Source organism: Equus asinus, chromosome 12 (assembly GCF_041296235.1).
Source record: "Equus asinus isolate D_3611 breed Donkey chromosome 12, EquAss-T2T_v2, whole genome shotgun sequence".
Lineage (NCBI taxonomy): Eukaryota > Metazoa > Chordata > Mammalia > Perissodactyla > Equidae > Equus > Equus asinus.
In genome coordinates this window covers 12,796,488-12,823,036 of record NC_091801.1, presented here as the reverse complement: position 1 = coordinate 12,823,036, position 26,549 = coordinate 12,796,488, and the positions used below count along the sequence as shown (strand labels likewise).

The 26,549-nt window shown below is 37.1% G+C and overlaps 1 protein-coding gene and 1 long non-coding RNA gene across 51 annotated transcripts in view; both read right to left on the bottom strand.

Moving 5' to 3' along the window:
• Positions 1-26,549, bottom strand: part of STAU2 (staufen double-stranded RNA binding protein 2) — a 296,365-nt gene that overhangs the window by 236,150 nt on the left and 33,666 nt on the right. For all 50 annotated transcript variants that reach the window (XR_011493134.1, XM_070481057.1, XM_070481062.1 and 47 more), the window contains 2 exons: positions 19,132-19,291; positions 10,033-10,168 (listed from right to left, as the gene is read on the bottom strand). Coding sequence is in view for 49 of the 50 variants with exons in the window: in XM_070481057.1 (XP_070337158.1) it covers positions 10,033-10,168; positions 19,132-19,291 (296 nt within the window). In the remaining variant the exon portion in view is untranslated. The remainder of the gene's footprint in view (positions 1-10,032; positions 10,169-19,131; positions 19,292-26,549) is intronic.
• LOC139039884 (uncharacterized) lies at positions 1,967-4,554 on the bottom strand. Its single transcript, XR_011493135.1, has 3 exons — positions 4,446-4,554; positions 3,811-3,848; positions 1,967-2,148 (listed from the first exon to the last, which is right to left on the bottom strand). It is a non-coding gene; the product is annotated as an uncharacterized lncRNA (long non-coding RNA).

The window sequence follows — 26,549 nt, the reverse complement described above, 5'->3', positions numbered from 1 at the left end:
ATCCTGCGACCCTGCTCAACTCACTTATTTCAGTAGCTTTTCATTTTTTATTTCTTAGACTTTTCTACATACAGGATCATGGCATTTGCAAACAGAGTTTTATTTCTTCTTTTCCAATATGTTCTCCCATTTCCTCTTATTATTGCACTTGCTAGAACTCAAGTACAATGCTGAATAGAAGTGATAACAGTGTGCATCATTGCCTTGTTCTTCACCTTACAAGTGTTCAGTCGTTCACCATAAAACACGTCAGCCAGAGGTTGTTCAGGGAAGTCCTTTACCACTTTGATGAGTCTGTATCATGAATGACTGTTGTCTTTCATCAAATGCTCTTTCTGAGTGATAAGATGCTCATATGGTTTTTCTCCTTTATTCTATTAATATGGTTAATGCTTTCCTAAGATAAACTTCACTTCATCATGGTGTATCACATTATTTAAATTTTGCTGAATTTAATTTGCTAGTATTTGTGAAAGATTTTCATATCTGTCATCACAAGGGATACTGATCTCAAGTTTTCTTTCCTTGTCAGGTTTTGCCATCAGGATAATGCTGGCCTCATAAAATGGGCTGGGACGTGTTCTTTTCTCCTGTTTTCTGAAGTACTGATTATTTCTTCCTCAAAGGTTTGATAGAATTTATCAGTGAAATCATTTGAGATTCAAGTTTTCTTTGTGGAAAAGTTTCTAATACAAATTCAACTTTAATACAGTTAATGAGGTTTTTCTACTTGTTTTTAAGTCAGTTTTGGTAACTTGTTCCTTCTTAGATAGTTTGTCCAATTCACCCATCTAAGTCAGGGGTCAGCCAAATATTCCTTAAAGGGCCAGACAGTAAACATTTTAAGCTTGCAGGTCATACAGTGTGTCACAACTACTCAACTCTGCCAGTAGAGTTCAAAAGCAGCCACAGACAATACATAAACGCATTGACACGGCTATGTTCCACTAACACTTTGTGCTGCAAGTAACAGTTCCCCAACCACTGAACCAAGTTGTCAAATTTATAAACATAAAGTCATTTGTAAGTTCCCCTATGATTCTTTTAATGTTAAGTAGGATTCCCTCTTTTATTCCCGATATTGGTGTTACGTAACCTCACCTTCTCTCCTTTCTCAGTCAAGCTAGAAATTTATCAATTTTATGAAACTTTTCTCACAAGCAGCTTTTGATTTCATTGATTTCTCTATATTGTTTGTCCATTTTCAATTTCATTGGTTTCTGCTCCTATCTTTATTATTTCCTTCTCTGTATTTTAGATTTAACGTGCTCTTCTTTTTCTAGTTTCTTAAGGTAGAAGCCTAAAGCACTAATTTGGGACATTTTTTCCCTTCATATAAGCATTTAAAGCTATACACTGCCCTCCAAGCACTGTTTTAGCTGCACCCACATACACTCATGTGTCACTTAATGATGGGAACATGTTCTGAGAAATGCACCATTAGGAAATTTCATCATTGTGTAAACATCATAAAATGCACTTATACAAACCTAGACACTATAGCCTACTTATACACCTAGGCTATATGGTACCGATCTTATGGGACCACCATCATATACGTGGTCTGTTGTTGACTGAAACATTGTTACGCAATGCATGACTGTATTTCAGTATTTCATTTTCATCTTCATTTAGTTCAAAATATTTTTCTGATATTCTTTGTGATTTCTCCTTTGACTTACGTATAATTTAGAAATGTGTTGTTTAACTTCCAAATATTTGTGAAATTTTCCAGCTATTTTTATGATATTTCTAACTTAATCCCTTTGTGGTCAAGAACACAGTTTGCATAATTTCAATTCTCTTCAACTTATTGAGAACTGTCTTACAGCACAGCACATCATCTGTGTTGGTGAATGCTCCAAATGCACTGGAAAAGAACGTACATTCTGTTGACAGTGTCATTAAATTCTATAGCTGTCTTAGCTCAGGACGCCGTAACAAAACAACACAGACCAGGTGTCTTACACAAGAGCAATTTATTTTCTCACAGTTCTGGAGGCTAGAAGTCCAAGATCAAGGTGCTGGCATGGTCAGTTTCTGGTGACAGCTCTCTTCCTGGCTTGTAGAGGGCCAACTTCTTACGTCCTCACGTGGCAGTAGGGGTGGAGGGTGCAAAGTAGAGAGCTAGCTGTCTGCTGTCTGTTCCTGCAAGGGCACTAATTCCATCACAATGGCCCTGCCCTTGTAAACCACCTACACCTAATTACCTCCCAAAGGCCCTAGCTCCAAATACCATCACAATGGGGGTTAAGGCTTCAACATGAATTCTGGAGGTACACAATTCAGTACACAGCAGTAGCCTTACTGTTTTTCTGTCTACTTATTCTAAGGCCTGTTAGTAGATGCATGGATATTTAGAATTATTAGGTCTCCCTGATGATTTTACCCTTCTATCATTGTTAATTTTATCCCTGGTAATATTTCTTGTTCTGAGATCTACTGTGTCTGATATAAATATAGCCGCTCCAGCTTTATCATGATTAGTGTTTGCATGGAATATCATTTTCCATCCTTTTAACCAATCTGTGTCTTTATGTTTAAAGTGGATTTCTTTACATAGCACATGATTGTATTTCCTGCTCTTTTATTCAGTCTGACATTCTCTACCTTTTAACCAGAGTGTTCAGACCATTTACAATTAATGTAATTATCAATATGGTTGGGTTTAAATCTATCATTTTGTTCTTAATTTTCTATTTATCCCATGTGTTCATTACTCCTTTTTTCTATCTCTTTTCTGCCTTCTTTTAGATTATAATTTTTTATGATTCCATTTTATCTCCACTATTATATTCTCAGTGTTCTTTTTCGCTCTGCATCAATTACATCTTTAACTTAGCACAACTTCCATTCACATCATATTATATCAGTTAATGCATAATGTAAGAACTTTACCTAGGCTTTCTAGGTGTTTATGGTGGGAGGCTAAGTCTGGTCCCAGTTACCCCACTGCAGCCAGAAACATAAGTCCCCAAAATTTTTTGTAAATAATTTGATCTTTAACACTTGGGGAAACAGATATTGGGGGACCCTCTTCATATTTCACTTCAAAGAAAAAGCCGTACTTCTATTTTATAAAATGAAGAGTGTCACATCTGGTCTTACCAACCAATGAGTCTTGTTTTAAAGAGTTACAATGTCCACTAGTTCCTATTCTTCATCTTAAACACAGCCTGCCTAAGACAAGAGCTCCTGACTCAGAATAATCTTCATTTACCCTGAAATCATCTCCCCGGCTCTCTGATTCCCTGGCTTCATATTCCAGTTCATTCTCCCTCATCTTTGCTTCAGTAACCTATTCAAATTCTTTATTGTGGGTTTAGATTTTTTTCCCCCAAATGAAAAACATTCTTAATTTAATTAATGTAATCCTATGTGAAAATATTAAAAACTTTGTCTTGTACCCTTTCTTTTCTTTCAGTTCTAGACCTGCTCTATAAAGTGATAGTCTCCAGAAGAAATATCATTTTGAAAAGAAATATCATTTTAAAAAGTTCTGATATACGTTCCATGTATAAAGCATATGACAAAATAGAAAAGAATATATTCCCTAAACCAAAGGCTGTAATAGACAAAAGGCAACATTATATATAACTATGAGAATGAATCCCTGCTTTTCACCACTTCACATTTATTTCATTTATCCAAGAGGCTTTAAAGTTGTGTACTTGGCTGACTTTCTCCTTTAAGATGAAGCATACGAAACTGACATATTATTAGGGCAAAGAAAGGGCAAATATTGTATAGTTTAACCTCTCATTTATCAGTTAACCACCGGTCTTGGAATACTAACCAAAGTGAACTCACCTAGTCTATATGTTGTTTTATCAGTACATGAGCACCATCTGGTGGCAGAAAGCAAAATTGTAGGTTTATAACAGTTCCTACCACTACTGCTACAAACATATTTAAAGTTTCTCGACTGTTCCACTTTCCAACATGCTTTTTAAAAGGGCATTACAAACTGGTGAAGAATGCTTATACTGACACTTCAAACAAGCTCAAAATAAACAGCACACCAACATCACAATAATTAGTAGCTAGTCATTAGCATATATAAAATAACTTCAAATTATAATAAACAAGCTATTCCATAAACTAAAATCTTGGTTATTTCTAGTTTTACTGATAATTAACATAATGAAAAAAATCAGTTCAGATACTTCAAAAAACTTGTCTCACTCTATCAAGTTTCTACTGATAGCTATAGCTGTCCATAAAGTTCTCCAAGTCTCACAGACTTATTTCCTAGGGCAATAGGAAGAGATCGTGAGGAACAAACAACTTTTCAGCAAAACAGTACAAACTCTTTCCTCGTTTAATTTGCTATGACTCATACCACACATGTGAACAGAAAACACCTTTACTAACCTAGATACAGGTGAGTGGACCAGGAAATGGATACATTAGACAAATATTGTCTTGACATAAAATATACCAACCACGCCTGAGGACGGGGGTGCCTGGCATGGATGTATGCCATGAGGATGTTCCAGATTGAATGATGAAACCAATATCACCAAAACCTTGTACGAAGGAAGTACAAATCCTAGATGAACGAAGAATAGATGGGTCACTCAAACTCAGGGCGTATCCTAAACAAAGTCATTTTCTGCAAGATATATTACACATCCCTATTCCAGAAGCTCTGGACCCTGAAGTTCCTCTTGCCATATGTACTTGCAACAAACCCTCAAAGGCAAAGATAACCTTCACACACCCCTCGTTGAGACTTTAAACAGGGATAAAATGGACTCCTCCTAAATCTCTCATCAAGCAATTTAAACTCAGCATGGTCAAAACTGAATTGCTCATCTTTCCAAAGATCTCCTCCAACTCCTCTCATTGTGAACAGGATCCCCAGTGATCTAGACATGTGAAAGTTATCCTTTACACACCCCTCCAACCAATCCCCAGGTGCGATCAAGGCCACCTTCTAAACATCTACACACTGTCCCCTCCTCGCCACCTTCACTGGTTCAAGCTCTCACCACGTTAAGCCTAAACTACAACATCCTTGTAATTCACCCGTCTCCCTTGAATTTTAAGCCTATCCAACTATTTTCCACACACTGCCAAAGCAATATTCCTAAAACAGATATCCAATTATTTTATCCCTCAGTTTAAAATCACCTCAGCTCGCAATCACCTTCAGGGTAAAATCTCAACCTCTCGGCATGTCACTTGAGGACATCCAGATCAGCACCCTGCCTGAACCTCAGCCTTTTCATTCCAGACATAGCAGATTGCTTGAAAGACCATGAACTAACTAAACTTCTCAGGATTCCTTGCCATTGTTCCCAAGGTCAAGATTGCTTTCCTTACCTTCTTTCCCTCGCTAACATCCAGTTAACTTGAAGATTCAGTTCAAGCGTGAATTCCTTCTGAGAGGCTTCTTCAATTCCCAGATCTGAGCCAGGTGCTTATTCTCAATGTTTCCATAGCACCATATGGACACATCTATCACTCTCTTCCTGTTTCTTTCCATTGTCTTCCTCTTCTAGTAGACTCTGAGTCTGCTAGACTGTTTTTCATCAAAGTATCTACTCTAATACAACATGTGGTAAACGGTAGGCATTCAATAAATGTTTGCTAAAAGTCCTTTCATTTGGTATTATTATCTCTATGTTGTCTAAGGGAGGTCCAGTTTCTTGCCCAAGATCATACAGCTGAAAGCATCAGAACCAGGATTTGAACCAAATGTTCTGATTTATGTAATGGAAATGATTCTCCCTCAGAATCTTTGCCTTTAGGGAACTATTCTATAAAATAATTGTGCTCTGCATAGGCTGGGCACAAACTCAAGCTTGGCCAGTTAAAGTCTCCCCAGACCCCAAATCCAGTCTGAATGACAAAATCCGGGATGGACATTCTACTCAAAGTTTTTCTTGGGACTTTTCTAAGAACTACCAAAAACAAAAACTTGCTCCTTGTACTACCAGAAGTCTAAGGACTATGCAACGTAGGACATACAGCAAACGGAAGTGAGCTTCTTTGAAAATAAAGTCAAGCAGAGGAAAAATGGGACAAGAGCTAGAAAGAGAGAAACGAAAACCAAGGAAAAACAACACTGTAGCCCTACATCCAACCACACCTGACGATCTCCCCAAGAGGCATCCCCATCACAGGGAGCAAACAGTCCCGCTGGCACATAATGCAGTGCGAGTGGGGGCCCTCTAGCAGTCTGCGTCAGCAGAGCGGGGCTTCCTGGCATTAGCCAAGCAAAGATGCTTCCTTCATCTGCGAATGCACACAACTGCAGGAGGCCTGATTTCAGCCTTTCTTTCCTTGAGATAAAGTATATAATTTTTTATAACAAAGATGGGAGAACAAAAACACGTTCTCTAATCTTTACATCTTGCACTTTGCCATATAAATTTTGTAAGCTTTCAACTTTACAACTGTTAGTGAACAGTACCCTAAACGAGAAGAGAAAGATGTAACTGGATGTACTCATTTTCAAATATCTTGGGTGTAACAAAGGAGACAGCTACTTCAGGATCCAGGTCGTACCCACAGTTTGCTCACGGATAAATCGCTGTTTCTCCAGCCATCATAAAACAGGGCAGCGGGGAAAACGGGCTTGTTATGAGCTCCTCCTTAGACCGCTGAAGGAGTTCAAGTCAGAAAACAATAGATAAAAAACCAGCATGAGCAATATCTAATTATTACTTAATATTATGTTAAGTAGGAAATGAAAGGACCTTTTCAAAAATCCTTCTAAATGATATCTGTTTCTTAGACTTCTCTACCTTTCATTCCTTGCCTCGTTAAGAAGCTACTAATTCATTTGGAGTCTGACAAGGAGAGGAGAGTCTCCTCCGGTCTTCGGTTCCAAATTCCCTGTAACACATTGAGGTGTTGTCATCTGCAAATTAAGGTCGTATGTGAAATCAAATTTTAACAGCCTAATGAGCAATGGCTAGGTTTGCCCTTTTGTGAGCAGAGAGCTTTTAAGTTGAAACACAGCCTGGCAGCTTACCAGTACTTCCCTATTTTTTTTTTTTCTTTTACCCTTTTTGTGATCACAGAAAATTCTAAAGATTCTCCAAACATCTGAAGGGATGTTCGCTTTATCCATTAAATGGGAATGGCCTAAGGCACAACCCTTTTGAGAAGTCATAGATAAAATTCTTGCGCCCCTCATGACAAGCATGGAATCTTGAAACCACAAATTGCCAACAAAGGAAAAAATGTCAACATTCTTAACAGAAAAAAAAATCAAACCCAAACACATACCAACTCCTGTCGCCCTTGGCTCCCTCTGTTCCCGCCATACTGCGTCCTGGGGGAGGCATCGACACGCCAGGCACATCCCCCACCGCACGGCTGTGTACGGGCCGTGGGGCTCGCCTGGAATGCTCCCTCTCCAGGACATTGGCACTGCTCATTCCATCTCTTCTTTTAGGTCTTTATGGAAAGTCACCTGTCACCAAGTAACTGCCTCCCACCCACTGACTGCCTCCCCTATTAGAACGTGAGCTCCGTGAGGACAGAAATTATTGTCTGATTTTTCCTTGCTTTAGCACCAGATTTCTTTCATTTAAAAGTGATAAATTCACCAATCAAAACTCCAGCAAAATTTCAATAAAGGACTTTGGATATCAAAATACAACAAACATTTAAATATAATATCCTCCTGAGTCTATGCATTATAGTGCATTAAAAGTAAAATATCTTGCAAGTATAAAATAGACAAGGTGTTCCTGACTTGGGTGACCAAACATCTCTATTGTGCTTAAGAGGGCAAATCATTTCATTTATATTAGGTAACCTCAGGCTGACAAGAAAGGCAATGGGCATGTTATACAGGAAAAGAGAAAGTAAAGCGACTATGAGAGAAATGTTACGTCCCTCTCGCCTTTTATGTGGTGAGGACACCAAGCTGAGAGCTGGTAAGCCTGCCACTGGATGCTCCACAGTCAGAAGAGGAGATGCTACAGGAGAGGACAGGAAAGGAACATCATCCCAGGGAACCAAGGGGAGCTGAGGGGTTAGTCCAAGACAGCAAGGGGCAAATGGTAAATACTCTCTGGAAGCATTACCCGACAGGAAAAAATGGACTACAAGCCATTAACTGCAAGTTTCTGCAGGGCAAGAGAGGTGTCAGCTATCTTGTGGACAAGGGACATCACCACAAAGACCAGAGGAGGCAGATAAATACTTGAAAAACTGTTCAGTCTCACAAGCAATCAATAAAACCAAAACATTAAAACATTCCACTTTTTTGTGGGGGGGGGGGCGGTGAGGAAGATTGGCCCTGAGCCAACATCTGTTGCTAACCCTCCACTTTTTGCTTGAGGAAGACTGTTGCTGAGCTAACATTTGTGCCAATCTTCCTCTATTTTATATGTGGGATGCTGCCACAGAATGGCTTGATGAGCGGTGTGTAGGTCCATGCCCAGGATCCAAACCTGCAAACCCCAGGGCACAGAAGCGGAGCACACTAACTTAACCACTATACCACCGGGACAGCCCCAAAACATTCCACTTTTTAACTATCAAACAAGACAATGCGTTTTAGATTCAGTGTTGTCAGAATGGTACGGAATATACTATAAGAAATTAGTACCAACTTTAACATAACCAGACAATACATTATTCTTTTTAACCCACTATTCCCCTTATAGTAATCTATCTTAAGGAAATAATCAGTGACGTGAACTAAAATGTGAACATAAAGATTGTTTACTGCAACATTACTTATAATTGTCCAAAAAAAGGGGAAACAACCTAGATGATCAAAACCGGCATACTTTGTTTACACACTTATGAAGTATTCCTTCATAAGGAATTTCATTAAACCTGTTTATATACCTTAGCCATATAAAGCATTATATAGCCATCAAAAGTATTTTTCAAAGGTTACTTAAAGATATGAAAAATTATAAGTATATTGAGTAAAAGGAGGGCAATATTGCATATACAAAATGAACAAATTATGATATATTCATACAAAGGAACATTTTTCAGCAATAAAAAAGGGCAAAACCCAGATAGAGGCAACATAAGAATCTCAAGTCAAAAGCAAACAAACAAAACAAGAAAACACTTATATGAAGTGAAGAAAGCCAGACACACAAGAGTGAACCCTGTACGAGTCTACTGATATGAAGTTCAACGGCAGGAAAGCTAATCTGTGATGCTAGAAAAGGGTCACTTCTGGGAGGAGAAGGGTCAAGTGCAAAGGGGTCTGAGGAAACTCGCAGGAGTCACGGAAAGGCTCTGCTCCTGATCAGGTGGTGATCACACGAGGATATACATATGCAAAGAGTCATCACGTAAAGCAGAAATACAGATATGCACCAATAAAACAATAAAGTCATCAAGATGTACATTTAAGATTTGTGCATTTTACCACTCATACATTACACCTAAATTAAGGACTACAGAAACTGCATACAAAGGATAACTTCAAATTGGTTAAATACATTGGTATGCAAAGAATAAACAGAATGTTAAGTACATCAAAATATTAAAGGTGCTTAATTCTGGGATTGTTAATTATATTTTCTTTTTAACTCTCTGCATTTTCCACATTCTCTACAATGAGTTATACGATTTTTATAAATGATCAAAGAAAAGCCTTTTTTTAAAATTCTGCCATGCTTTTACGGAAAATTCTGTTACACTTGTTAACTATCACAAAATTATGCAATGTGCAGAAAGACTTAGTAAATCCTTCTAACAAATTCCTATAAATTATAAACACTCATGTTTGTAAAGTATTAGGACAAATTAAGAAAAACGTTACTGAAGCTAAGCATCTGCTTGGTGAGTAAATGAGCAAGTCAGCTGGGAAATGATTTTAAAATGTGGTCCTGCCCGAGACAAATATAGGGCTCTCGGCACTCAGTACAACCAGTTGCTAAAGACCAGTTGTTTTCCCTTGTGAGCCTGATTTATCTAAATTCCATGCAAAATGCCTGACGTGAATTTTCTTTACAATGAAAATACTCTGGGTCTGAGAAACTTTCACAATATGCATAAAATAATAAATAAGAACAAAAGCAAAGGAGACATACAAACCTCTGATTGTACATGCCCCGAAAGTTGTAGTTGGCTCTGTAATTGGGGAAAGGCTTTGGATCCAGCGGCCTGTAGATGGCAGGCTCTCCCCTTTTCATAGCAAGCCCATTCAGTTCCACGGTTGGAGTTATACTACCTGTTCAAGAAAGAACAAAGGCCCACAAGTGAAATATTTCCATAAGACGTCATGCAAGCTACATTTATATACTCATAACGACCATGGGAAAAAGTGGGAGTGGATGGTCCGTCTATATGATTTTCCAAGGTGGCACATAAACAAGCTACATCAACAGGAAAACTGTTTCTAACGAAATCTCTTTGGGGTTCTTGCAACATTTTCTGTACATTAGTGAGCAAAAATTCAACTTTATTGTCATACTACTTTAAAACAAGGCAAACACGAGATTCATAGATTGCTTAGTTTGGATATTATAAAGAAAGTAATAAATGCTACTTACCCCAGAAAGCTTACAATTATTTAATCATTAGAAATATTATCCTCTGTGAATATTTTTATTTATGCTTTGATAACCAAGCAACTAAAGTTAGCAATGAATAGGGTCATCATTAATTCTTGGACTTACCTAATGGAAATAAGTTTTGAGTTTTTTCCTATAATCAACAACAGGACAAAGTAACTCTAAGTAATATTTTCCTGTAGATAATCTTTAAAGATACATACTGAAGCATTTATGGATGAGGTGATATATGTGAGATTTCTTTCAAAATAATTCAGAAAGAGACAAGAAACAAACTTGGCCACCACATGTGGACACCATAGTGACAGGTACAGGGATGTTCACTATGTTATACTTTTGTGAAAGTTTGAAAAATTCCATAATAAATAACATACAATGGAAAATTACACCGAGTTAAAGTACCAAAAGAGGTCATTTAAGAAAGAGCATACGTCCCACATAACAAATCACAAAAATGAATCTAAAGCTTTTATAGAAAGTAAAATTTATTGTCAATATAAATTCTGTGCTATTTCATTTGAATTGTGCCTTCTGTACCACACATTTAACACTCCATTCAGCACATACAAAAACGGCTCCATTTATTGCAGCAGATAAATTGGGACTGGCATCAAGTACCAGGCGAGGGGTGGGAGAGCCTGACGCAAATGCACACCTGGAGCCAGGTCACAAGCAATCCATCAGGACTCAATCAACTGCTCATTTCATGTCTCACTTCTAACGAATTTATGTGAAACCACTGAAGAATATAATAAGAACAGGAACTAAACCAAGGTTAAGAAGAAGGGAAAAATAAAGGGGGCAGAAAAGAAAAGGATAAGGCTAAGAAAAACAGCAAAGAAAAGTTAATATATTGAAGAGTAAGTCCAATTAGTCTACACCCCTAATTTAATAAATGCACCAGGGCCGAGGAAGAGAAAGTCAAACATAAAGGGATTCTCTTTTCTTTCTTTCTGTTTTACAGTATTTTACGGAGGGATAATAAGTAAAATGCACAAACCTTAAGCACACAGCTCCATAAATTATTACACATGTAAACACTTCTGTGACCACCATCCAGATCAAGATGACAACATTTCCATCACCCAGAAAGTTCCTTCACGCCTCTTCCAGTCAATACACACCTCCCCAAGTTATCTATTCTGACTTCTATCACCATCAACTACTTTTGTCTGTTATTCAAATCTGAATATGTATTATTTTGTCTTGCGTCTTTCACTCGACATAATGATTTTGTTGACTAGGTCAATATTTCAGACTTCTTTAGCAATGAATAGCATTCCACTGAATGAATATACCAGTTTATCTATTCTGCTGTTGATGGAACATTTGCGTGGTTTCCAGTTTGGGACAATTAAGTATAAAGCCACCTTGAACACTTACTTAATAAGTCTTTTACTGGATACAGACACTTATTTCTCTTGATATATAATCATTTGGGTATATATCTAGTAGTGGAACTGCTAGGTGTTAGAGTAGGCTTATGTTTAACCTTATTAGAAATTGCCTAACAGTTTTCCAAAGATTTTTTTTAACACCAAAGAGCAATCTATACCTTTAAAAGTTTAAATTTCTCATATTCCATAAAGATTTCAGTTTAACAACATGTTCATCAGTTGTAAGATTTATGTCATTCTGCATTCTACTTTGCAATAATCACACAGACACAAATAGCATAAAGTTAAACTGGGAAAAAGAGGAAAGGAAAAAAAAGCTTGAAAGGCCTCATCCATTAAGTATGGAAATGAACAGGAAACTAATATGTTTTAAAATCACCAGTGAAGTGATTTTAACGCACTGGAAGGACACAACATATCTTCCATCCATACCAAAATGGGATTTTAAACTAGGTAAAAGTTTGTATTCATATCGTTTAAAGAAATAAATAATCTCATATAAATCCCTCATTAGAAAGTATGGCCACAGTATATTTTCTTCATAGAAACACTAGAAACTAGTCTTCGTGAATGAGAGCAGAAGAGAAGCAGAAAAGCTGAGAAGGTTTCAACTCTTAGAGCGAAGTATCTCCATCCACTTCCTAAAGAAGGAGACTGACATCTCCACTTACACAGTCTCTACTCGCACAAGAATGCTTTCACAGAAACACTTAAAGGGTAACTTCGAACCATGAGACGCCTCCAGGTAGTGCTAAGTACCAGTGTTTTCAGCATGTGACAGTTGGACTCAGGTTGCAGAAAGATAATCAGTACATAGGAACCCGCATGTGTTGTATGGCTACAAAGGTGACACTGTAAACAAACAGTTTTTAGTGGGTTTTAGATACATTAAAGAAAATTTCTAAATTTATCAGTGATAAATATAAAAAGGCTAATTAATTATACAAATGTACATAACTACAACTGTGGATTCCTATTACATGACAGGTGAAAGAAAAATACCACAATTAGTCTTCAAGGAGCAACATATTACTAACACTTGAGGAAACAGCTTTGTAGGAAGTTAGAATAGCCCCTGGAACATCGTAGTTACTCAATAAATATTCGTTGAAAGAATGAACTGATTAATCAACCAACTAGGGCTCCCTAGAGAAATGGTTGGCACCATGGTCAGGGCAAGGAAAACACAAGATGGCCTAGGAACATCTTATTGTGCCAGAAAATATGAAGTGCTCCCAAAGAATGATGAAGAAACATCAGAAGGACACAGGAGTCAACCTGAAGGGGTCATACCACAGGCCAAATCTGGGACAAGTTGAGAATCAAAATAAATGACTGTGGGGCTGGCCCAGTGGCATAGTGGTTAAGTTCACATGCTCCACTTCAGCATCCCGAGGTTGGCCAGTTCAGATCCTGGGCACGGACCTACTCACCGCTCATCAAGCCATGCTGTGGTGGCATCCCACATAGAAGAACTAGAAGAATTTACAGCTAGGATATATAACTAGGTACTGAGGCTTTGGGGAGGGGAAAAAAAAAAAAGAGGAAGATTGGCAACAGATGTTAGCTCAGGGCCAATATAAATAAATAAATAATCTATTGATTATAAGCCCCTACGTAAAACAGGAATTCAAGAGTCTATAGTGATGTAAATAAACGAACAAACAGAAAAATGAGGGGGATGAGAAAGCTCTTGGGTAGAATGCCAACTAATAACTCTAAAAAGAATATTGGAATTAAAAAGTCCTCCCTTGAGAAAGAATACATTACTGTTGTTTTAAGCCACACTCACAAAAAATTCAGTCTTTGGCAATCTTCAGAATAATAATTGATTCAGACAAGAATCATCAATGGATGACAAATCTGGTGGGTGAAAGAAAGTTTGATGAGGCCAAAATGTTTATATAGTCTCAAAGTATCTCCTCAAAAAATACTTATTACTTAGTATTTAATAATAAAACATTTATTAATTAACTTCACAACAGAGAAACCTGGCAGACACACTCTTCACCAAGTGACAGAAGTCATCACTAATAAGACAAATCAATATCATGTGTCTCCTGAAATGAAACACTGAGATTAGCACAGGTCACTTCTGCGATATTCATGATAAAATGCATAAATCATAAGGAAACACCAGAAAAACTCAAGTGAAGGGCATTCTACAAACAATGTGGTCTGTACTCTTCAAAAATGTCATGGCCATAAAAGACAAAGAAGGCTGAGGAACTGTTCCATATTGAAGTGGAATGAAGAGAAAGGATGAGTACATGATCCTGATTAGATCCTGGACCTACAAGGGACGTTACTGGGACAATCAATGAAATGTGAATGGAGTTTGTGGATCACATGGTGACACCACGTCAATGTTAACTTCCTGACAGGAGAGTGTCTATGTTCTTAGCAAACACACATTGAAGGGGTAACGGGATATCATGTCCACAACTTATTCTCAAATGGTTCAGAAATGTTAACAATTGGGGAATCTGGGAGAAGGGTACATGGAAGCTCTATGTACTCTTTCTACAAAGTTTATATAAATCTGAAATTACTTCCAAAAAAAGTTAAAAAATAAAATAAAATAAAGGAAGGAAAAAACTAAATATTTCTATGATATATTCTTAATTAAGTGGCAGAATAGCCATGCTGTAAATGAACTTAACTCCTCTCCGGGATATAACTACTATTTAAGACCCTTCTACTCGTATGAAGTCAGGACTAAACCCCCCTCTCCCTGCAGTGCAGAGGAAAATGGACTATCTTTTCAATAAATGGTGCTCAGTTAATTGAATGTCTACATATCAAAAAGAGGAAGAAAGTCTCGAACCCAACCTCACATCATATGTAAACCTCAATTCTTAACAGATTGTAAATCTAAATTTAAAAGATAAGACAACAGGGGCCGGCCCGGTGGCGCAGCGGTTAAGTTCGCACGTTCCGCTTCTCGGCGGCCCGGGGTTCGCTGGTTCGGATCCCGGGTGCGGACATGGCACTGCTTGGCAGCCATGCTGTGGTAGGCGTCCCATGTATAAACTAGAGGAAGATGGGAACGGATGTTGGCTCAGAGCCAGGCTTCCTCAGCAAAAAGAGGAGGACTGGCAGTAGTTAGCTGAGGGCTAATCTTCCTCCAAAAAAAAACAAAAAAACAAAAAACAAATAAAAGATAAGACAACAAAGCTTCTAAAAATATTATGAGGTTATCTTCATAACTTTTGTGGGAGACAAAAATGTCTTAAGCAGTACACAAAAAAGCACTAACCATAAGGGAAAAGACTAATAAATTAGACTTCATCAAAATAAAGAATTTCTGTTCATCAAAACGCACCATTAGGAGTATGGAAAGATATCTGCAATACACATATCTGACAAAAGATATGACTCCAGAATATACAAGAATCCTACAAGTCAATAAAAAATAGAAAAACTTAAAAAACAGACAATGCAGTTTTTTTAATGAGAAAAATATTTCAATTGGCATGCTACATCAGGCATATGAAAAGGAGCTCACCTTCTTAGTTATTAAGGAAATGCAAATTAAAACCACCATGAACTACTAACTATACCACGAGAACAACAGCTAAAAATTGTGAAAGCTGAAGATACTATACGGTGACAATGACGTGGAGAGCTCTCATACAATGAGAGGGGAAAATGATATTGTTTGACATTATGTATTATGTATGTATTTATTGTGTATGCATTTTTTTTTAAGTATGAACTTGGAAAACGGCAAACTTTTACTTAATTTTCCTCCTTCTCTCCCTCCGTGCTTCCCTTCCTTCCTTATTTATTTAGACACACAGGATATCCTAAATCAGGGAGGGGCAAAAGAGATGGAGTCTGGCTATGTTGCCCCAGCTGGAGTGCAGTGGCTATTCACAGCCTGATCCCACTGCTGATCGGCACAGGAGTTTTGACCTGCTGTTTCTGACCTGGGCTGGTTCACTCCTCCCTAAGCAACCTGGTGGTCCCCTGCTCCCAGGAGGTCACTATCTGATGCCAAACTTAGTGCAGACACCCGACTGGCACAGCACACTACAGTCCAGAACTCCTGGGCTCAAGAGATCGTCCCGCCTCAGCTTCCCACGGAGCTGGGGCTCTAGGCAAGCACCATCTGTATGGGCTACGTATGGGGCTTTTGGTCATCTTGACCCTTGTATTGTTGAAATTAAAAAATAAAAGGAACTTAAACACAAGGGTGAACATATAGGGCAAAACAGAATAATAAAATTTAATGTTGAATTAAGCAGTGAGCTGAATGTTTGGGTCTCCAAATTGGGTAACTCAAAATCACTTAAAAATGGCTTATAGGGGAGCCAGCCCCGTGGCTGAGTGGTTAAGTTTGTGCACTCCACTTCAGCCACCCAGGGTTCGCCAGTTCGGATCCTGGATGCAGACCTAAGCATGGCTTATCAAGCCATGCTGTGGCAGGATCCCACAAAGAAGAACTAGAATGACTTGAAACTAGGATATACAACTATGTACTGGGGCTTTGGGGAGAAAGGGGGGCGGGGGGGGCATGAGAGGAAGACTGGCAACAGATGTTAGCTCAGGGCCAATCTTCCTCAAAAACAAAATAAATAAAAAATAAAATACAATAAGTGGCTTATAGGTAAGAGAATGGATGAAGCTGTTCCAGTTGAATGTCTAGGGAAATTCTCTCCTCAAGAACATCTTTTAATTGTTGCTGCAATTCACTATCCAAGCTGGCCAAAACTGTGTTGGTTTCTTTATTGCACCTAACTGATAAATGTGGAGCCTGACTAGGTCTCTTATCTCTCCCAACAGATCTAGGATAGAAGGTTGTGAGGCAAAAACAGCAGCTAAGACATCTGTCTTTTGTGTATGTTCATCAACTTCTGGCTTAATTCATCCTCTGATTTGATTTACACACGAAGACACACACAACCCATAATATTACACTCTATTTTAAAAGTTTACCCCCAAAAACCTATTCATTCTCTCAGCTCACTGCAACATTCAACGGGGGAAACTCTTATCTCCACTGGCCTTTCAGACTTTCCCCAGTCTCCTTCCTCTGACTCCTCTGTTAACCTCCCGCTATAACCCTCTAAAGCGGACTTCTCAGGGATCAGCACAGGCTGCTCCTGCTTCACACTGTATGCCCTGGAGGGCTCGTTCACCACCATGGCGTCAACCACTGGATCAGCAACACTGTCCTTCTGCTCCATTACAACTGCCACACCAATACTCTCGCAGAGCAGGGAGCAGAGTACTCAGTGCACGTGAGTTTCTTTTATTCCTTCTTCACCCATAAACTGTGGCAATGGTTTCCTGATTTTGCTTTTCAGTGTTTTCCACCTTCCATTCACATGTCAGTGAATTTCCTAAAATGCTTTTAAACACATCATTCATCAGATCGTAAATATTAATCCTCCAAACTGTATATAAAATTCAACCTAAAGCTGGCATTCAAGTCCATCACAATCCACTAACTACATCTCCATTCTATCTCTTACTAGTCACTTATCTGCTCTAAAACCCATCTATGAAAAAATTTCTTAGAGCCAGCCCTGATGACCTAGTGGTTAAGTTCAGCACGCTCCACTTTGGTATCCTGGGTTTGGTTCCCAGGCACGGAACCACACCACTCATCTGTCGGTAGCCATGCTGCAGTGGCAGCTCACAGAGAAGAACTAAAAGGACTTACAACTAGAATATACAACTATTTATTGGGGCTTTGGGGAGGAAAAAAAAAAAGAGAGAGAGAGGAAGGTTGGCAACAGATATTTGCTCGGGGCAGATCTTTCCCTGCCAAAAAAGATTTTTTTAGCAAACCCACTGCCCAGAGTCCTAGTTCAATGCCTTTCCTCACAGTATTCCCTCAGCCTAGAATATTCTTTCCTCTCCTCTATACCTGCCTGTTCTCCATTCAACGTCCATATTTTACCTCAACTACGTCAGTTCATGTTTATCATTACTTAAAATACTGATATCCGCTTGGCACTTAATCTTTACCATTGAGTTATGTGTTTCACGTATACAACTGTAAAATCCTCACAGAAAAGAACAGTGTTTTATATCTCAGATATATAAAAGCACGTGCTTAATAAACAGAGGTAGTGGTGTAGTACTAATAATCACCCAGTAACCTGAAGAGATTTTTAAAAATTGAAAAAGTAGATAGCCTCTTACCAACTTCAAACTGAATAGAATAAGTTTTTTCTTCATTGTTATAAGATTTTGGCTTGTTTAAGCTTACTTAATAAGTACTGGAATCAGCCGAACAGAAGCAAAAGAACTAACAAGAGCAGAGTCATGGAGTTCTGGAAAGAGCGGCCCTTGAAAGAGTAGACTCCGTCTACCTAGCAAATGGCACAGGAGAAAGAAAGAAGCGTCTGACTTGATTACGGGCACAAGCGTGTGGGCTATAATTAAATACATTAGAGAGTCACGTTGGCAGGCAAAACGTCTTTTTTAAATCCCATCACAAAAATACCTAAAGGAATATTGCTCAGAAGGTAACCAACTGAATTAATAAGTTAATGAATGAGTAAACGGATGTAGGGCTGGCACCAAACGTGTGGAGTATTACCATCTTGCTGTTATGAATTCATGCACTGTGTCCAATACAGGTTTGCCTCTTCCCAGGAGAGAAATGGCTGTGTGGTATTGTATGCAATCAGAGCCACTTTTGAAAATTATCCTTAGGAGCTTAAAATCAGAACACTCAATTACTTAGCAGTATACAACATGCAGGTGGTTTTTTCGGATTTTGGGTTTCTTAATAAGCTTCATATAAATGTTCTAAGTTTAAGTGATTCTATCAACAGTTTCTACACCAACAAACAACATAATAAGATGCTTACGGTGAATTTTATACTTTTTTATTAAACCAAAATAATAACTATTTTTAATTATTAAATCAAATATTATATATTTAAAAAGAGAATGATCATTTCTATCTTTACTTTAGGAAAATATTGCAGTCATATTTTCTGGTCCTTTGTATTCAAGTGTCTTTTTGTCAACGTTTAAAAGGTAAATAATGCACCTTTAGAGTATCCATTACAGCAAATTTTTAAAATAATTACAATTACCTTCTTCATTCTCTCCCCTTCAGTTATTATTCAGCTGTCCTTTTTGTGTGTTCTTTAAGACTTGTTGATGACACAACTGGCCTGGCATACAAAGGAAAATACAGAGAGCAGCACATCCAGAACACACACAATGCAACAGAAGGAACCGAGTCAGGGCCATACCTGGGTTATTATTAACATTACTTTTGGGTGGTTTCTGAACTGGTTTGGGAAGCGTAGATTCAGTCAAAGCTTTATTAGCAACAGCTTGTTGGGCCTTCTTTATACTGCTCCCTTCGGATTCCCATGTCTGCTCACCAAGACTCAGCTGCACTGAGAACATCTTGGAAAAACATAAAGAGACAAAGAAAACATTAAAATTTTTCAGGAAATAAAATGTGTTCTCTGAGAGAAAAACAGACACCATAGAATCAAAATTTTAGAGCTAGAGGTAACTTTACAAATCATTTGCAACAAAAATCTTACTCTACCTAGTAAAAGAATTTTAAGAGAGAGTGCCAAATTGTGTACTATCCTGTCCAAAGGCAGCTCTAAGTGTATATTTTGGGTAGAATAAATCAAGAATAAATCCGTTCCCAAATAGAATTATATTGTTAATGTCATTCAAATAGTCCTCAACAGAGTAAGTACAAAAAGGAGAGAAACTGTAAGAGAACCCAAAGGGCCCTGTCTCTGTAACACTTTTACAAAACCTAATCCCTTTAACTTTATACTTGGCACAATCTAGTCAGTGACTCAGGCAATCCCATTAAATATTATGTCACCAAGAAACTCTCAATCCTCCACATTCAACATTTAGCCAGTCACCAAATTCTGTCGATTTTAACCTCACAAAGATTTCTCAAATCTCTCTCCTCTGCCAGTGACACTGCTGCACGGGATGCAGTCTTTCATCATCTTCATCTTAGACATAATAATCTCCCACGTGATGGCTGCTAAAACTTCCTTTCTAAAATGCAAATCCAACGGCATCACTCCAAGACCGTTAGAAACGTGTGATTGTTCCCATTCTGGCATGGCCCAGAAGTTCTACCCGTCCATCTTTGTTACACACCCACCCTTCCCCCTTGCACACCCTAACATTCCATTCGCACCACATTTCCATATGAGCCCAAAAACCTATTATTCACCTTCAAAATTAGGATCAAGTTACAGGATACATACACAACCCACTGGTTTACTCCACAGATAGCCTGCTGCTTTGCAGGCATACAAAGTACTAATCTAAAAACACTATTAATTACAAAAAAATCAATGTATCTTTGCAGGAAGGAGATCAGGTAGGAAATACTTTAACCAAGTGATTAAAGTTAGCATCACTGATAATCACACAACTGACATCATGTGCCTCCTGATATGATCCAACGAGAAGTATGCAGTATTCTCGGTCAAAACGTTTAAACTGAATCAAATCATAGGGAAACAATCCGACAGATTTAGATTATGGTATATTCTATGGGACAGCTGGCCTAAACTCTTCAAAAATGTCAATGTCATTGAAGGAAAAGACAAAACAAGAAATGCAGGGGGCTGTTCTAGATTAAAGGACACTAAAGAGACATGAAAAGACATGATAAAGTACAATGTATGATCCTTGACTGAATTTGTACTGGGAAGAAAAAAGTATAAAGAGCATTCAGAGCACTACTAGGGAAAGCCGACTAGGGACTATACATTAAATAATATGTTCAGTCAAGGCTAAACTTCTAGAGTGAGGATAGTATTGTGGCTATGTATAAGAACGTCTTTGGTCTTACAAGATCGATACACAAGCATTTAAAGATGAAATATCACGACAGCTGAAATTTATTTTCAGATTTTTCAAGGAAAAAGTATATGTTTACACAGAAGGAGCAAGAAATAAAGTAAATGTAGCAAATAAATTAATGATTAATAAATCTGAAAGATATATGAGTATCCATTATACTTCTCTCTCAATTTTTCCTGTAGGTTTTCAATTTTTCAAAACAGAGTTGGGAAATATTTACAATCATGTGAAATTCAAAATATGTACATACGTGTTAAAAGTGATTAAGTTTTCCTTTATTCTGATTCAGTTTAAAGTATACACCTCAAATATATCTTTAATACATTTACCTGACTTTAAGATGATTTTTCAATGAATAGCTCTTTTGTCTTTCAAATCATAGTATTTAACAAACAACTTTGCCACAAACAATGTGTCCTCCATTCTCCTCCAAATCAGTTCATATTTCAGAAAGTTCGATCAATTATTCTTCCATTAATTCAGATTCAAAACCTCACTAGCTTCTTTGTTTATCCTTGCCTTCCTAAGACTTATTTAACAATTCTTCAAAACTGTTCCTTGTAATTTCTGTTGTCACACCTAGTCTAAGCCCCTATAAACTCAGACTCAATATTTCACTTGGCCCATCTCTAATCTTTCCTGCCTTCTAATCTTCCTGACATCACCATTTTCTCAGGCTTACAGGCCAGACACCCCGGAGTCGTCTTCCTTGTCTCCTCCATTTCTCTCTCCACTCTCTCCTGCACCCAATTACCAAACTACTGATTCAACTTCAAAAACAATCGTCAGATCCAGCCTCCAGTATATACTCTTTGCCAGTGTCTTAGTGAAGAATATCAACATCTTTCCCTAAACTACTACAAGACCATCCTAACAGCATTCTCTTAAATAAGACTTTGCCATTCACACTATCCTTCTCACCTCCATCAACGTGAACATTCTATAAAATCCAAAAGTATCCAACTCAATCCTTGGCTTTTCTGAAACCTCTCTTAAGAATCCCACTACAACATACACCTAAAACTAATACAACGTTATATATATCAATTATAGCTCAATAAAACTGGAGGAAAAAAAGAATCCCACTATATAATAAGAATTTAATAATTTCAAGTAGGAATCCTGGGCCACTGTTTATGAGTTTAAGTCGTAGCTCACCATTTACTGTGTGTAATGTTAGGGAAGTTACTTATTCTTTCTCTAAATTTTCTTACTTCTTTAGTGAAATGGGGCTAATAAGAACACAGGATGGTTGTGAAAATTAAAATGAAATGGTGTAAATGCCCCATTTGAAAGGTAGAGATTGTCAAACTAGATAAAAAAGCAAAATACAACTACATGCTACCTACAAGTAATACATTTCAACTATAAAGACACATAGTTTAAAAGCAATGAGAAAGAAAAAATATATCATGCTAACATCAGTCAATGAAAAGTCAGAACGGCCATATTAATATCCAAGTAGATTTCAGAGCAAAGACTATTACGAGTGATAACAAAGGTCATTTCATAAGGATAAAGGGGCCAATCAATCAATAACAATCCTAAATATTTACGCAATAACACAGCTTCAAAATATATGAGAAAAAAACTAACAGAACTTCAAAGAAAAATAGAAAATCTACAATTTAAGTCAGAGATTCAATACCCTTTCTCAATAACTGATAGAACAATATAGCAGATAATCACAAAAAAATATAGTAGACTTGAACAATACTAGCAACCAACATAGCTTGACTGACATTTTTAGAACATTCCACCCAAAAAGAGCAAAATATACATTTGTTCTCAATTTTTCATAAAACATTTATCAAGATAGATAATATTCTGGGCCATAAAAGAAGTCTCAATAAATTCAAAGGATCCAAGTGATAGAAAGTACGTTCTCTGACCACAATGGAATTAAGTAAGAAACTAGTAACAGAAGGATCTCTGGAAAATCTCCAAATATCTAGAAACTAAACACCACCTTTCTAAATAACCCACAGATAAAAGAAGAAGTCAAAAGGAAGTTAGAAAGTATTTTAAACTGAATGAAAATGAAAACACGACATCTCACAAGATGACACTAAAACAGTACTAAGGAGAAATTTCTAGCACTAAACGCCTTTACTAGAAAAGAACTAAGGTCTCAAATAAGTTAACTGCAGCTTCAATCTTGAGAAAGTAGAAAAAAAAGAGCAAATCAAATCTGAAGTAAAGAGGAAAAAAGAAAGTAGCAAAGGTAAAAGCATATATTAACAAAATAGAAAACAGAAAAATAAAGAAAAAAAACCCATAAAACCAAAAGTTATTCTTTGCAAAGATCAATAAAATTGGTAAACCTCTAGCCAGGCTAATCATGAAAAAAAACAAGACACATATCACCAACATCAGGAATGACAGCAGTGACATCACTACAGATTCTTTAAGTATTAAAAAGATAACACGGGAATATTTTTGAACAACTTTATGCCAGTAAACTCAATAACTCAAGTTTCTTGAAAGACGCAAATTACTAAAGCTCTTTCATGAAGAAATAGGTAACCTGAATGGCCATGCATATGTCAAAGAAACTGAATGTTTAGTGAAAAATCTTTCCACAGCTTATCCAGGCCCAGATAATTTCAATGATGAATTCTACCAAATATTTAAGGAAGAAATAATATCAATTTACACAAACACTTGCCAAAAACTGAAGAATAAGGAACACTCCCCAACTTATTCGATCATCACCTTGATACCAAATCTAGAGTAAGACTACTAGGGAAAACAAAATAAAACTACAGACCAATATCTCTCATAAAGATGAACGTAAGAATCCTTCACGGAATATTAACAAATGGAATCCATCAATATAGAAATGAGATAATACGTTATAGCCAAGTGTTTTATCCCAGGAATGCAAGGGTTGATTCTATATTTGAGAATCTATCAATGTAATTCACAATATAAAGAGATTAAAAACGGAAAAACCATACTGACCATCTCAATCAGTGTAGAAGAACAACATGACAAAAATCAACATCTATTCATGTTAAAAACTCTCAGCCAACGATAGGTAGAAAGAAAGTTCCTCACCCTGATAAAAGGCATCTACAATAAAAGCTACATTTAAGGTCACAATTAATGGGGAAAAACTGAGCAATTGTCCATAAGCCCCGGAACAAGTCAAAGCATCTGCTCTCACCACTTCTATTCAACATTGCACTGTAAGTTGTAGCCAATGCAACCAGGCAAGAGAAATAAATAAAAGACATTCAGATTGGAAAGTACGATTTAAAATTGTCTTTATTCACAAATGGCATGTGGAACACCCAAATAGAATCTTTAAGAAAGAGTTACTAGAACTAATAAGTGAGTTTAGCAAGACTGTGGAATCCTTCATCAATAGACAAAATCAGTATATTTTTATACACTAGCAAGGATCAATAAGAACAACTACAAACTGAAATTTAAAAATCGATACTACTTACAATAGCATCAAATATATGAAATACTTAGGGATAAACCTCAAGATGTGAAATACCTGTCCACTGAAAGCTACAAAACTTTGTTGAGAGAAATTAAAGAACATCTAAATAGATGAGAGATGGGTTCATGGGTTAGAAGACTCAATTGTTCTAACATGTTAATTTTCCCCATATTGAACTATAGATTTGTGGCAGTTCTATTCAAAATCCCAGCAGGGTGTTTTATAGAATGGACAAGCTGACTTCAACACTGATATGAGAAGGCAAAGGATGTAGAATAACCAAAGCAATTCTGAAAAAGAACAAAACCAGAAGGCCACTACCATCAAATTTCAAGAATTACACAAAAACAGCACACCATTTGCATAAAGACAGCAAAACAGACCACAGAACAGAACACAGTCCAGAAATAAACACACATATATGAACAGCTGATTTTTGACATAGGTGCAAAGTCACTGCAGTGGAGAAAGACAGCCTCTTCCACAACTGGACATCCTTATGCAAAAAATAAATAAACCTCGTTTCATATCTCATGGCACATACAAAAAATGAACTCAAAATGGCAATTTGTAAGACCAAAATGTAAAACCTAAAACTATAAAACATCTAGAAGAAAACATAGGAGAAAAATCTTATGACCTTTGACGAGGGAAAGATTCCTTAGATATGACACCAAAAGCACAATCTATAAAAGAACAAATGGGTAAATTGAAATTCATCAAAATTAACAACTGCTCTTCAAAAGACACTGTTAAGAAAAGAAAAGATAAGCCATAGACTAGGAGGAAATATTTGCTAAGCATATATCTAATAGAGGATTTGTATCCAGAACATACAACAAGTGACACACCAGAAGATGGCAGAGCAGGAAGTTCCTGTGCAGGAACGGTGCCTGTCACATAACGAATACTCAACAGATATTTTCCCAAAGATCTTTTAGAAATCCTATATTCTACTAATAAGCAGTGATAAAATTATCTGGGTACCTCCATCGTCAACATAATTGCCAAGAATTTATAAAGCATCATTCCAGTATACCACACTAGAACAGGTAATTGAATTTCTCAAATTACAGAGGAGAAAGACTCTAAATTAGTTGCTCAAGGCCACACAAGCTGGATAATGTAGGGCAAAGATCAAGCCTGGAAAATCTAGCAAGGACAAAAAAAAGACTACTTGGCTTCAAGGCCACTGGGTGATACTGTCTCCCTCAGCGAGATCTATTCCAAAGTAAACCTTCTCAAAATGCCAGGACTAGTGCAGCTTTCTTAACACTTAGTCATGTGTACTGAAAACTTACCAAAACAGGGAACTAAAGGAAAAGGGGAAAAATATCACTTTGTGTCATTTATGGCTCTCTTCCTTATACTCTACATTATAACAGCCTTCTTCTGAGGCTTGAGAACATCAAAACAACAATTCATAGAAAAAATAGAGAACTGTATTTTGGTACCTAGGAGATACAGCAATGTCATAACAACTCACATTAATATAAGGTATAATAAATTACTTCAGAGTTCAATTAAAAAGTGAGCTGAAAAAAGGGGGCAAGGCAAATACTGAAATAATTATTTCATATGTATAGTCACATTAAGAGTTGACATATGTTGTTCAGATTCTCTAAGACTCAATGGAGGAAAGAGGAAAGCATGTAAACATAAGGTAGGTCACTACTTCCCATCAAGAAGTATGTATGAGAAGACAATTCCACACCGCCCTGAAGACATTAATCTCCATCCTGTGTTTCTCAACTCTGGATGCACATTTGAGTCATCTGAGAGCTTAAAAAAAGTCCAGATATCTGGGCCTCACCCAAGACCAATTATATTAGAATTTCTGGGGCTAAGACTCCAGCATGAGTACTTTTTAAAACTCCCTTGGTGATCCCAATGAACAGTCATGGTTGAGAACCACTATTGCAAGCATATATATATATACACACAAACAAGCAAACATATATAGAGAAATTACCATACAAATGGTTTATGTCCCAAGAAAATTAATGAGTTGGAACTTAGTTTAAATTTTTCATGCCAGAGATAATCATTTATTTCAACTAAAACACATTTTATGTCTCACTTAAAACCACTGATAGACACGCATGAATGAAAATGACTCTGCTTTCCAAAGAAGGGATCCAGGCTTAGCCAATTAATATTAAGATTAATTACTAATATTAGATAATATTATAACATAATAACATAAATATTATCTTTCATTCAAGAATATGCTAACTATTCTAATATTTACTCTTTCAAAAACTGAGCTGCAGGCTAAACGGGGTGGTCTATAACCAAAGTACCCAGAGCAGTGTGTGCAGGTTGGCCAAAGGGATCTCCGAATCTCCTTAGTACCCA